The sequence below is a fragment of the Sciurus vulgaris genome (genome assembly GCF_902686455.1).
Source record: "Sciurus vulgaris genome assembly, chromosome: 5".
NCBI lineage: Eukaryota > Metazoa > Chordata > Mammalia > Rodentia > Sciuridae > Sciurus > Sciurus vulgaris.
The window spans coordinates 177,914,884-177,928,353 of NC_136465.1; the positions used below are offsets into that span (position 1 = coordinate 177,914,884).

Sequence of the window (13,470 nt, forward strand, 5' to 3'; positions counted from 1 at the left end):
GCCACAGCCCGTCCTGGACCTCACACGAGCCCCACGGGACAGGGCACTTGTGGCTACAAGACCCTGAGGACGGGACGCAGCTCAGACACACCCTCCAGGGGCCTCGGCCTGGGCGGCCTTGTGCCTGCTTCCTGCTCGCACAAACCAAACCACCCTGGCCAACAACGGGAGCTAGGTGGTTGGGTTGGCAGCGCCTGGCACCCAGGGCCACTGTCACCCTGTGACCTGAGCGTCCGGCACACACTGGTGCAGCCAGAGCTGAGTAACACTGTCTGGAGCCCAGGCATATGCAGAGGCTGCCCTGTGGGGTGAGGCAGCTCCACCTCACATGCCCCCACCTCCAAGCAGGACGGCACAGGGTGGCACCTGCACGGACCCCTGCAGCCGAGCTGCGGGCTCCCCTGAGCACCGCCTGCCCTTGGCCCACGAGTCCTCGTGGAATCCGAGGAAGGCCCTGGATCCCATGAAGCATGTGTGATTAATGGGCCTGTGGGCACAGGGCCAGGTAGCAGCACCTGGCCTCCAGCTAATGGGGTGGGGGCTCCCTAGCCCAGCCCCGACGGGGGCGGGCAGAACAGGAGCAGGCGCCACCTTGCACTGTGGGTTTGGGAGTCGTGGGCAGAGGTCGCATGGAGCTTCTCAGAACCTTCTGCTGGGGGGTGCTGCAGACCTGAGTCGGGGGCAGCGGGGTCAATGCCAGCCCTTCTGGTTCACCTTCCTGAAGAGGGTCAGGGGTTTCTAACGTGAGGGTACTAACTTCATAAGGTGCTGCTGCAGAGCAAGTTACCTGCTTAAAACCCGCCAGCACCAGCAACTGGTATGATGAAAGGGTGGGGCTAGCGCACCCTGCCCATGACAGGGTCCAGTCGGCCAGCAGCGGGCTGGAGGGGTGTCCCAGGGCAGGCCCCCACGTCCTCCTGCCCCCATGCAGCCCTGTGCAGAGCTGGGCCCAGACCTCGGGCTCCAACCTCACTCTCAGCCCCTCGGGGCTCACACCTCTGCAGCTCTCTAGGGCCGCCCTGGGGGGTATGGGTGGCGCCAGGCCTTACCTTGCTCACAGTTCTTCCCCCCGTAGCGGAGCGGACACTGGCACAGGTACGTGCTCCACCTGTTGACACAGGTGCCCCCATTCTGGCACCGGGTCCCGTCACAGAAGTTCCTCTGAGCAGCACAGCCTGGCAACAGAGCACATGGCCTGGCCTCAGCCGGGAGACGAGCAGAGTGGAGCCTGAGGAGCCAGCTGGTGTCCCGCACCAAGCCATGGGGACAGAAAGGGCCGCCAGGCCTGGCCAGGACTGCTGGCCATGGAGAGCTCTGCCCTTGTTCAACCATGTACCTGCCCTGGTGCCGTTGTTGGCGATGAACCCAGCCATGTCCACACTGCTGCCGTCGATGGACAGGTTCTGCATGCAGCCCACGAACTGCCGGTTGTGCACGGGGAAGGCCTCGGGCAGGTTAGGGACACCTCCCAGCAGCAGAGGGCCCGTCAGGTCCAGGGACCTGGGGGGGGGGGGGGGAAGCCGTCCTGTGATGTCAGAGAGCGAGAGGCAGCCACAGCCTCGGGCTCTGCTGCAAAGTCACTGTGGCCTCTGCCTCCAGAACTGCTTCCAGGGTGGACGGTGCAGGCAGGAGTCCAGAGGAGGTGACCAGAGGTGAGAACCTGCAGACGGAGCCTGCCCGGGACCACCTGGCTCTTCCCACCTCTTGGGGCCTGTTTTCTCTCTGTCACGCCCAGGCAAGCTGACTGCTTCAGGCTCTCCGTGACTACCCACTGGTCCACGCACAGGGCAGGGGGAGGTGGACCGGTGAGGCGACTCTACGTCCCCTGCCCCAAGACCCTGCAAGAGACAGAAGCCCGGCCCCACCAGGGCAGCTGTGTGCCCTCGGGCCAGGACGCTAACTTCCAGGACACAGCCGTTGGGGCTGGGGGAGCTGGCCATTCTGGGCCTGCATCAATCAGATCCTTAGTCCACAGCAGGTTCACCTAAATGCAACTCCACAGGTCCCAGGGTCCACCTGCACATGGCCAGCAACAGGTCCAGAGGGGCCCCTGCTCACCTGTGGGGCTGACCTTACCAAGCATGGGGATAGCCGTAGTGTCCCAGAGTTAAAGGAAGTCCTACAAAGCCTCCAGGATCTATAGGGCCGCTTCCAGCTCCTGGTGGCTTGGAGTCTAGGGACAAGTGCTGGCCAGGGTACAGCCAGGGATCCCGTGGAGACAGGGCTGGGTGGGCCCCAGATACACTGAGGGGCCTTATTCTAGAAGGTTCTGATTTCTCAGAGGGAAGGTGCCCTAACCAGGGGGTCAATGTGATGCCAGGCTGGACTGGGCCCAGGGTGACCGGTGTTTGCAGCAGCAGCTGGGGTCTGGACACCCAGGGCGCCCCCAGGACTCACTTTTTGGAGCCGCTCTGAGTGCCCTGGGCAGCACAGCTGTAGTTCCCAACGTAGCTCCCGAAGTGCACAGCCACTGCCGCGTCACAGCTGTCCACGGTCACCACGGCCACCTTCTCTCCAGACGGCCCATGGGGCAGGCCCAGGTGGCCGATGTTGGGCTGCAGGTAGAAAAGGCACAGACTGTGTTGCTGCTGCCACCTGGAACCTTCTGCGGGTCCCCAGCCTGGCACCACGTGGAGGGAGGAGGCCTGCAGGGCCCGTGGGCACCAGGGCCGGAGCCCCCGCCTGTTCTGGGCGAGTCCCCCAAACCTGGGACACAGGCGCCCACAGCCCGCGTCCAGGCCCTGCACGGAGCCTCGAAACGCGAAGCCTGGGAAGCAGGGCTGTGGCAGTGGCTAGGGGCCGCAGCAGGGCCCCTGCGAGGTGGCTGGGGTCTGCGCAGAACAGACACACCGGAGGTCGCCAGGTGAGCCAGGTGAGGCAGAGGCTGGAGGGTTTCTCTGTGTGCGAGATAAGGACTTGATATCAGAGAACCCGCCCTCTTTGTGTTACAGGGACTTTGAGGGTGTGGGTAACATAAGACACGAGAAAGTCCTGGGTAAATCCAGGAGAGGCTTTGATGCCTCGGTGGAGGAAACCAGGTCCGCTGAGCCACTGGGAGCGTCTGCCTGTGCATTACGCAGGTCCCACCAGGGGGCAGAAGCTCTGTCCCCGCGGGCCAACCTGGGGCTGCCTGGCTGTGCAGACGTGAGGCCTTGGGGAGGGAGAGCCGCCCCGCGGGGCAAGCCCCGTGTCCCCTCTGGAGCTTGTAATTTGCGTGTTTGGGGATGGGCGTGAAGCTCTGGCGGCGGGACACAACCAGCATTTACCCCCGGGAGGCTTTGATGAGCCGAAGCTGCTGGTTACCAAACTGCAACTGCGGCAAACGGCTGCTCGTAATCAGCACCCGGGACCCGCGCCGGGGGCCGGGGAGCACCGCCTGGGAGGCTAAATAACCATGTCTGGATCGGCAGGCCGCTGACATGGGCGTCCCGCTGCCGACACCTGACTGCGGGTCTGTGGTCAGCACAGCACAGGGCGCGGGTGTAGGAAGCCACTTCCGAGAGCCACGGCCCGCCCCTGCTTGATGCCCCTCCAGGGAAGGGATGGGCGGAGCCTCTGGTCCAAGAACTGGGCACTGGGGGTCATGAGCGGGAGGGACAGCCCGAGGGTGGCATGGGCTGAGGGCAGAAGGATCCTGCAGGGTCAGGGGCCTGGCCCGGCTCCGCAGGGCTGCAAGCTAGGTGTCCTGCTGCCCAACCCTTCCTCATGCTGCCCCAGGACAGCAGCTGGGGACAGCAATCCAAATGCCCCACATTTGCATCTCTGTCCAACACAGACTGACCACCCAGCATGTAGTCAAACCAGCAAGCACGGAGGGCAAAGGTGGCAGGAAGCCACAGGACAGGTGACATGGGACCATGCAGGGGCTGCCCAGGGCTGACCTGGCCACCGTCAGTCCCAGATACACGCCAGGGAGCTGGACACAGGATGCAAACGGGACCCGGCTCATGCTGAACACGGCACCACGGAACCGCATGCCTGTCAGCAGGTGTATGGGGCCAGGGCTGTGGCCCAGCCACACGGGAGGTGGTCACTCAGTCACAAGCAGGAACTTGGCACCAGCACACAGTGGGATGTGGACAAACCAAGACGGTGCTGAGTGAAAGGGACAGTCACACAGGCCCAAGACCCCTCCACAAAACGCCCCGAGCGGACACATTCAGAGGCACAGGCAGACCGAGGGAGGCAGGAGCTAGGGGCCGGCGTGTCCTGCCAGCGTTTGTCCTGGACCCTGAGGGAGCAGCCGCAGCACCACGTGCTGAGAGCCACTTTAAAAACAGACCTTTGGTCACGGGCCACATAAATTTCACCTCAACGGGGAACATGGTTCTTGAAGGGGCCCTGCACCTGCAAGCTGCCTGGTCACTTTGCCTGGACGACCTTGGAAGGATGCAGCCCCATGTTTGCCTGTGACATGTGGTAAAGCACATCAAGTGACCTCCCTGCCTGGGCTGCCCAGTGACAAGATGCAGCGTGAGACAAACGTCCCCTGTGAGGGCTGCGGGTGAGGACGATGTGCCAGCAGACTGATGGGGACGGAGATGGAGATGCAGCGGGGTTCCAGGCTGGGCTCGGGCTGGGCTCGGGCTGGACTCAGGCTCCAAGGTGGTCTTGGGATGCCAGCCTTTGTCAAAGGGACACAGAAAGAAGCCAGGATGCAGCTCAGTCGCAGAGCACTTGTCTGGTGTGTGTGAGGCCTGGGCTCAGGCTCCAGGACACAATGGCAAAAAAACCCAGTTCTTAAGAAGCAAAAGCAAGCCACGGTGCGTGGCACTGGTGAGCCAGGGGAAAGGACACAGGCAGCACCAGGCTGCTCCCCCACAGAAGCACTTCCAGCGGCTCCTCCAGCAGTTCAGCCAGAGAGCATGCTGCGTGGTGCGCTGGCCCCAGAACAGGAGGGGATGAAGACCAAGCCAGAGACCCGTTTTCCAGCTCTCCTGGGAAGCAGTCTCGAAGGTGACGTACACCTGCACAGAGAAGGAGTGAGCCTGTCTCTCTCCGTTCCCAAGTAGAAGGGTGCCGGGCACAGGATCTGGGGTTCGGCTGTCGGGCGAGGCAGGTGCCTGGGCCTGGAGGACCAGCCCAGGCCCACACTGCCCATCAGGGGACTCATCAGCCCTGGGCCTCATGCCAGGGGACAGACGATCCAGAAGCCAGACCAGGATGCTCAGGGGCTGAGCAAAGCAGGGGTAGCCCCAACGGAGGTGGGAAGCAGCTGAGGAGCACGTGGAGTGAGGAGGGGCATGTGGAGCAGCCCCTGGGGCCAGGCCCTCGAGGTGCCACCTGCCCACACAGGCTGCCCTGAGCAGGACACTTCATGGGCCAGTGGAAACCAGCCAGCGAGACTGACCGCCCCGCTGCTCTTTCCTCCACCCAAGAATGCCTGAGGGCCGCTGCGCATGTCAAGCAGAGTCCTGAGAGTCCGAGCCTCAGATCTGCCCAGGGCGGGATTCCTGGCACAGGCGATCACTCTGGCCTGGCCCCTGGTCATCTCTGCCAGCATATTTTCTTCCCCGTGTGGCCCGCCCCCCGCTGGCGCCCACTCAGAAGCCCAGGCGGCCGCAGGGGGTTTTTGTGTGCACACAAAAGCTTGGGTCCTCACTGGGCGCTCACATTTCTGCAGCCTTTTAACCTGCTGCAGACAATTCCACGTCGGGAGGCGAACGGGGGTACGGTTTCAGTGCAGGGAGGGGCACAGGGGCCCGGGAAACCAGACACCAGCAGGGCGAGCCCCAGGACGTGAGTGGGCTCACGCTCGGTGTCAGCGGCGATTAGCTGGCGCTCACGTCACAGAACTCAGAGGGCTGGACGTGAGGGACGCCGAGAAGAGCGAAGGCCTGGCGCTGACGACGACTGGGCTGTCATGGACAGAGGGTCAACCTGGCTGCAGGCCACACCCCCGGGAAGCGGGCAAGACCCTGGGCCGCCCTGGCACAAGAGGACAGGCTCCAGAGGCAGCTGGGCTGGTGGGAAACTGGTGGGCCTCCAAGGAGAAAGCCCCTCCTCAGGCCTGCAGGGCCCCAACCCACTCCCGAGCCTCTGGCTGGCCTTCACTGAAACACAGACTCCCAAGCCCAGGAGGCCTGGCCAGGAGCCCCACATTTGGTCAGCGTCTCCCGCCAGGTAGGGTGGTCCACCCCAAACCACATGCGACAGGGGCAGAGGAGGAGGCAGGAGAGGGAGGGGCAGGACACGCAGGTGTACCCTGACCCTGATGCCCCAGCCCTGCCACCGCCTGCTCCTGGTTCTTCTACAGACACTTTCTCAATACTCCCTGTCTCTCCTTGGTCTCCCCACCAGAACACAAGTCCCACAGCAGGGCTGTCACCTGCTCCCACCACAGAATTCCCAGGGTCTGGGACAGGGCTGGCAGAGCCAGGGGAGGATGAACAGGCACCAGCTCTCTGGCACAACATGCTGCAGGCACTCAGGGAACATCAGGGGAATGAAGAGCCACGGGCCTAGGTCAGTTTCTCAAGGGGGAGAGACAGCCAGAGCTTCCCGGCACCGCGCAGCGCTGGCTTTCTCACCAGGATGGAAGGTGCTTCGCCCAGTACTGTGCTGGCCGAGGACCTGGAGGTGGGTGGACCAGACCCCAAGTCCACCTGGGCTGCCTCTGCCACCTTCAGGTGGACCTGCAAGAGCACTGACCGCCTGCTTCTGCCTCCTCCGGTCAACCAGGCCACCAGTGCACACCTGGGGTCCTCAAACACTAAGTCACGCGTGAGGCACAAAATAAAAGGCAGGTGCTGACAATGCAGCTCCGAGGCAGACTCAGAGCCGGAGCAGCATGAGGGGCCCGGGGCTCCCTCAGCAGGTCCCACGCTCCCGAGGGCTCGGGGCTCCACACAGTGACCTTTGCTCTGCACAAGACCCAACAGGCCCAGCACCAGGCCCACTGAGCCTGACCCAAATTCAAACAGAAGCCCCAGGGCCATGTGGGGGCCGGGCCCCTGCAGCACAGCAGGCTCTTGGCTCAGCCAGAGCCTCGCTCCCCACAAACAAGGCCCAGTCAGGTCTTGGGCTAGACGCAGCGCCATCTTGGGAGGCCGAGGCAACACGGTCCCTCTCCTGGGGTTGTGTAGACAGAGTTGCTTGGTCCACACTGGGGACCCTTAGGTACCCCATAAAAGAAGACCCACCGCATGTGGAAGACACGAACCTCAGTGTCGGTTCCTCCAGCAGAGGAACGAAGCAGAGGGGGCCCTCCTGGGCAGCAGCTCCCAGGGCCGCCATCAGGGCACCGGCCAGGGCTGAACCCTGAGCTCAGTTGCACAGGTTGGCCGCCCAGTGTCTGGGAGTGGGGCAGAGCTTGGGGAGGAGGATGCACAGGTCATTTAGCTTCCCAAAAGCTACCGCCCGGCTCAGAAGTGTGCACACACTCCGCACACTCATTGAACATGCATGCTCTGTTACACTGGCTGCACATGCACACTCCTTCACGCTCGCTGCACACAGCTCTCCTTTCCGCTGGCTGCACACAGCTCTCCTTCACATTGGCTGCACACGCACACTCCTTCATGCTGGCTGCACCCGCACACTCCTTTATGCTGGCTGCACACGCACACTCCTTCACGCTCGCTGCACATGCACACGCCTTCACGCTCGCTGCACACAGCTCTCCTTCACGCTCGCTGCACATGCACACTCCTTCATGCTGGCTGCACATGCACACTCCACGCTTGCTCACACTTACACAAGTATACACACACTCACTAGGAGACACACTGTACATGCACAGAATCATGCACACTTACATACACACACTCTGACAAAGCTCTGGCCTACTGCTAGGGCCTCAAGCCCCTTTCTGTCCCCCTCTGGGCAGCGATCCCTGGACCTCCCGTCTCGGTCGCCTCTCTGAGCCGCCCCTTCCTCCCCATCTATGGGTCACTGAGACCTATGTGGTGGCATGTTGAGGGCTGGCAGCAAGTGTGGCTGGAAGAGCAGAGAGGAGAGGAGATGGGAGAGGGAGGGGGCACCTCCAGCTCCGGGCGCTCCACAAGAGCCCGGCACCTGCGGGCGAACCCGGCCTGTGCCCCCTCCTCCAGCAGCGCTGTGTGGGCTGAGGCCCATGGCCTGGCCTGGGTGGGCATCCATCAGGGCACACTGTCCAGTGCCTGGCGGCAGGGGCCTGGGGAGGGTGCGAGTGGAGGGGGTGGGCTGGGAAGGGCAAGAGGCGGCACGGGGAGGAAAAGCAGGCCACTGGCCAGGCGGGAAGACCCAGCGAAGGGCTGCCCAGCCCCAGCAACTTTCCACAACAGGGTTTGGGCCAGAGGCCACGGATGGGGCTGCTCTCCTCCCAGGGGACCATCACGTTTCCATTGCAGGTGGCTTTAAACCATCTGACGAGGTCTTGTTTAGGAAAGGAAGCCAGGGCAGGAAGGGGGTGTCCGCCTGGCACTGTGGGGCAGGATCCCCACGTTCTCACAGGGCGCCTGGCCCCTCGGGGCCCCCAGCTGGCTTTTATTACCCGCCGTGCTCGGCTTCAAGGGACGCATTTAGCATTCCAAGCCTGAGATGAATGATAAGGGCGTTTCAGACACCACCCCGAGACTACTGGGATTCGGTGGAATGTCACCCGTATGGAAATGTCGATACTCGATATTTATGGGATCCCCTGGCCCAGAGGAGACAGGCTGCACGGCAGGAAGCACAGCTGGAAGGGACAGAGTGGCATCCTGTGGTCGCTGAACCGGGCGTGTTCCCACGCGCTCCCACTAAGCACGCCGCGCCCCCTCTGCTGCCTGTGCAGGTGGCAAGGTGAAGAGCCCACACCTGGGGGCTTCCTGAAGCTCAGTGGGCTTCTCTACCCGGCAGTCTTCAAACCTGGCCGCTTGAGGACACAAACATCAAAATGGAAACGGCTCGCACACGCGTGACCCGGTGGCTCCTGCCCCATTGGCAGCTCGGGCACCTCCGTCCACTCCGTAGCCTTGGGACTCAGGGTTCCTTCCAGGGAGCCCCTCACTCAGCCCTGAAAGCCGGTGTGGACTCGGGACTCAGACACTGACCTGAGCAGATGCGACACACAAGCCCTGGAACGTGCCAGCGCACTTGGCAGCCATGGGGAGAGCCCGGCCAGCCTGCAGGAGGACAGGACCCCAGCAGCCACCTCGACACCCCGGGCACAGGGGCGAGGCTACCAGAACAGCCCCAGCTGAACCACGCAGACAGGAAGCACGGCTGACTGAGCTGCCGTGCCACGTGGGTCAACAGGAGCAGCGGCGAGACGCTGCACCGTGGGGGCTGTGGCCAGCAGAGGCCACCTGGAAGGCACTATTAACGGGCTCAGGTTTTTGGAGAGGGCAGGAAGACCTTCAGAAGGACGATTCACATACACCTGCGTGTGTCCTGTGTCTTTTCATCCAGAGATTTGAAGTCACTCTCAGTCCACCCAACTGCAAAGAGGACCAGAACTCCACGCCCGGCACCCGATTCCAAACCAAGTGGCACCAAGCCCAGACACGAGGCTGGTGTCCAGGGCGTCCCCTCCCGAGCCCCCCGCCCAGCCCTGGGGGGCCGGCTTTCTCAGAAGGCTGTCTCTGGAGACGCCAGGTCTCCAGCGCTCGGCCGCCCCTCCCTCCCACTGCTCAGCAGCCTTCCATGAACCCAGTGTGGTCAGATGGGCTGTTTCACCCTCCACCACTTGAGGCCACCTGTCCCCAGTTGGAGCCGTTGGGTCCAGATGCTCTAAACACACGCCTGTTCTACGAGAACAAGAGTCCATGTCGGAAGGGTCACTGGTCTGAAGGAGTTTTTATTTCTTCCTTTGATTTTTGGTACCAGGGATTGAACCCAGGGCTGCTCTGAGCTACATTCCTAGCCCTTGAGATGGGGTCTCACTGAGTTGCTTAGGGCTCACTCGGTTGCTGAGGCTGGTCTTGAACTTGCAGTCCTCCTGCCTCAGCCTCCCGAGCTGCTGGGATTGCAGGCACGCGCCACCACACCCAGTGGGTAACAGGTTTTTAACGCCAGGAAAGTGCCTGGCATGCAGCAGGCACTCCATAAATGTTTGATGGAGCAAGGACAGGAGGAGGTGAGGGGGGAGGGGCAGGGCTGGGGGCAGGACTGCAGTGAGTCACCAGGGAGGCCACTCGGCTCTGACGGTGGCACACCTGCAGGAACCAGGAAGACTGCCCCAGTGTCTGCGTGGAGACCCCAGTGTTTCCTGGAACACAGGACATGCCCTGCCCCAGGTGCCATGGGGCTGGGGTCACGAGTGGCTCTCCTGGGGACCTTGGGATGTCGCATGCAGCATGAACAAGGTGGACAGCAGAAGGTTTGCACCCCGGCCAGGTCGAGCAGGTCCCAAGGACAATGTCTAGAGTGCACCCTGCGGTCATGGAAACCTTGTGCCCCGGGCCATCTGGAATTGCCTGGACCCAGAGAAGCCATACTGGGCAAGGGGGCAAGCACCCTGCAGAGAGCGGGCCTCTAGCTGTACGTGGCCACTATGGGAACCATGGCCTGCAGTGATGTTCCCAGGCAGGGGCCTCTCTCCAAATGCCTCCTGCCCTGGAGGACGACCTCGCCAAAACGCCCAAGCTGCCTTCACGCCCTGACCATCCCTGATCCCGTCCTCTGAGCCTCCTGCCCGCTGACTCCGCTCTCCAGCCCAGCACTTCTCCAGCAGGACAAACAGCCCTCACGGGACTTTTGCCAGTGACTGGGGATATTCTGTTTTTCACTATAACTGGCATCTAGCAGCTAGTAGCCAGGGACACCACCCAGGACAGGACTTCCGAAGAAAGATGATCCAACACCAAACACCGACGGTGCAGGGCGGAGACACCAGCTCTGCCCGTCCCCGCCTCCTGAGTCCCTTCTTCATGCAAGCCCCCCAGGGCCCGCCCCTGCCCACACACCCTCTTGTGGGCCCTTTTCTGCCCACACACCCCAAGCACACCCCAGGCCCCTGGGGGCCACGCTGCCCGAGTCGCAGCCAGGCACACGCCCTGCCCGGCATGCCCTCACTTGCAAGCAGGCCAGGCACAGCTGACTCGGGGGGACACTCCATGGTACCTGGCCGAGGCAGGCAGGCACTGTCCTTTCCCCAGGATCCTATTAGATAGCTTGTGCCCCAGTCCCACCCCGAAGGCTCTTGGCGAGGGGTGTGGATGCAGTTCCTCAGACGGCAGCAGACGTCCTCAGGGAGGAACACTGCCCAGGGATGGTCCAGCGGGGCTGTCCAGTCCAGGAAGGGCAGAGAGACACTCGCCCAGAGCTGTTTCCAGCAGGCCAGCCCTTCTCCAGGGCCACACACCCCCTGGATGCTGAAGGGTGAAGCAGCAAGCGCTGAGAAAAAGCCAGACGGCAGACCTGAGTTCCCGTGTGAAGAAATGATTTTAAATGCTTTACACCAACTGTCTCCTAGTGGCTGAAGTTCTTAACGGTCTTTCACAAAAGACTCAGGAAAGTGTTCATCAGCCAAGAGGCGATGGCCACAAACACTCCGGACCACCTCCCTGGTGGCCGCGGGCACAGGTGGGGAGGGGCTCGACGGGCAGGCAGAGCTCTGCCTCTGAAAAGGTCCTCCGGGAACAGGGTCCAATGCCACCGCTTGGGTCTTGCTGAAGGTGAACGAGGTGGATAGGTCTTCTCGTTGAAAATGTCATCAGGCAGAAAGAAAAGTACACAGTGCCTACTCCCAGCCAGGGAGGAATGGGGAGGCGTTACCTGGCCTCTGCTTCCAGATGGCCTCAGCCAATGGGAGCCAGCAGGAGGCTAGAGGGAGGGAGGCCACCAGGGGCCCCAGCTGGCCACATCACTCACTGGTGATGGTCACGGCCCTTCTCGAATGACTTCAGGCCACCACCCTTCCCTTCCAGGTCCCATCCTGTCCGCTCTCCTTGCTCCTCCAGGGCTGAGGGTCATTACGCCTACACGGCCCCTGCCACCAGCCCTAGGTCCACACTGTCCCTTGTCCATGCCATGCCCTGCCCACCACTTTGTAAATAAACCCTGTAGGGACCATCCTGTTCGCGTGCTCCATCTGTTTCCCACGGGAACCCCGACCACTAAGCTAGCCTGGAGGATATCAGGCCCCCGACACCAGCAGGCACAGGGAGGGTCCCTGAAGCTGCCCAGCAGGACACGGGTGGCCCTGGAGACGGAGCTTGCTCCCTACACCCAGCACGTCCAGGATAGAGCCCAAGCACAGCCGACGTGAGTCGGGAGAAGTGTGCTGGGGAGGGCAGGTCAGTGCGAGGGCAGGGAGAGTGGTCTGGACGCCCCTGCCCAGCGTTCCTCCCACAGCCTTTGACCGCCCACAACAAACACAGCTGCAGCGGCAGCGCTGAGCCGCAGCCCTGAGAAACACGTAGGAGCGGAGCGGCCCCACAGACAGCGGCTCCCAAGCCCTGCTCAGCTTCCTGGTGGGACCCACCTAAGCCACAGAGCGGAGGCCCAATAGTGTCCGGGTAATGGGCCGCTTTCCCACCTAGAACAACCTCCAGCCAGAGAGGGATGGCCGGCCAGGGCTGCGCTCGGGAGCTGCCGACAGGACCCGGCGCTGCACAGGGAAGCCTGAGCCCCGTGATCCACCTGCACCTGTCGATCCTCCGGCCTGGTGAGTCCCTCTTCCCTCGGGACGCCATGGGGCCTCCTGAGACGGCACACTCACTCCTCTGAGCTGCCTAGAGGCTGAGAGGGCAGGTGGGTGCCTGACTGACAGGTGTTCCACAGGGCCAAAGATGGACTGGACCCTGGGCAGAGGTGCCAGCAGGGTGCCAGCTTGAGTCCTACTGGGCCACAGGACGCACGGCTGCCTTGGTCACTACCAGACGGTGTCCAGCAGCGCTCTGAGGGGCAGTGGAGGCTGATCAGCCTCCCACTCAGCCCACCCCAGAGAAAGCCTGCAGCCCTGGATCGGCTCCTGATCCGAGCAGGAAGGAAAGCGCCCCGTGCCAAGTGTCTGCTGGGCTCCTGAAGGGTGGGACTCGGTCCCCACCATCCCTCTGGCCAGTCCCGATGAGCTTATGCCTGCTGGAAGCACACATGGGTGCGAATGTCCTTCAGGGAGCAGGCCCTGCGGGCAGGCTGTTCCCACAGGAAGGGCAGGGCTGAGGTGGGCACACTGGGTGGCCCAGCAGATGCTTCGAAACTCGTCAGCTATCTGCCCTGGAGCAGGGGGCCAGCGAGGGGCTTGTGCAGGACAAACGCCAGGACCTGTGTGGGCGGGAACACAGACCCCTCATCTTCACCCTGGGCCAGGTGTGCCTAATCTTGGGAGCTCTGCCGCCTGCTGGGCACACGGGTTCTGCCAGACCCAGGGAAGCTGCCTGGGTGACATGGACAGAAAATGGAGGGCCTGCCTGTCTGGGCTGCTCACTGGAGCAGACCCGGGCCTGGCACCAGGCTGAGCACTCACTGAGCTCAGGGGACACTTGGGGGGTTCCAGTGTCCCAAGACGGAATCGTCTGTCACCTGTGCCCATGGGGGAGCCTGTTCTTTAGGCACCACATGGAG

General features: G+C 62.8%; 1 protein-coding gene across 2 annotated transcripts in view; it reads right to left on the bottom strand.

Moving 5' to 3' along the window:
• Window positions 1–13,470, bottom strand: part of CELSR1 (cadherin EGF LAG seven-pass G-type receptor 1) — a 118,525-nt gene that overhangs the window by 37,044 nt on the left and 68,011 nt on the right. For both annotated transcript variants that reach the window (XM_079140179.1, XM_079140178.1), the window contains exons 6-8: window positions 2,398–2,555; window positions 1,337–1,500; window positions 1,050–1,175 (exon numbers count right to left, since the gene is read on the bottom strand). In XM_079140179.1, coding sequence (XP_078996305.1) covers window positions 1,050–1,175; window positions 1,337–1,500; window positions 2,398–2,555 — 448 coding nt within the window. The remainder of the gene's footprint in view (window positions 1–1,049; window positions 1,176–1,336; window positions 1,501–2,397; window positions 2,556–13,470) is intronic.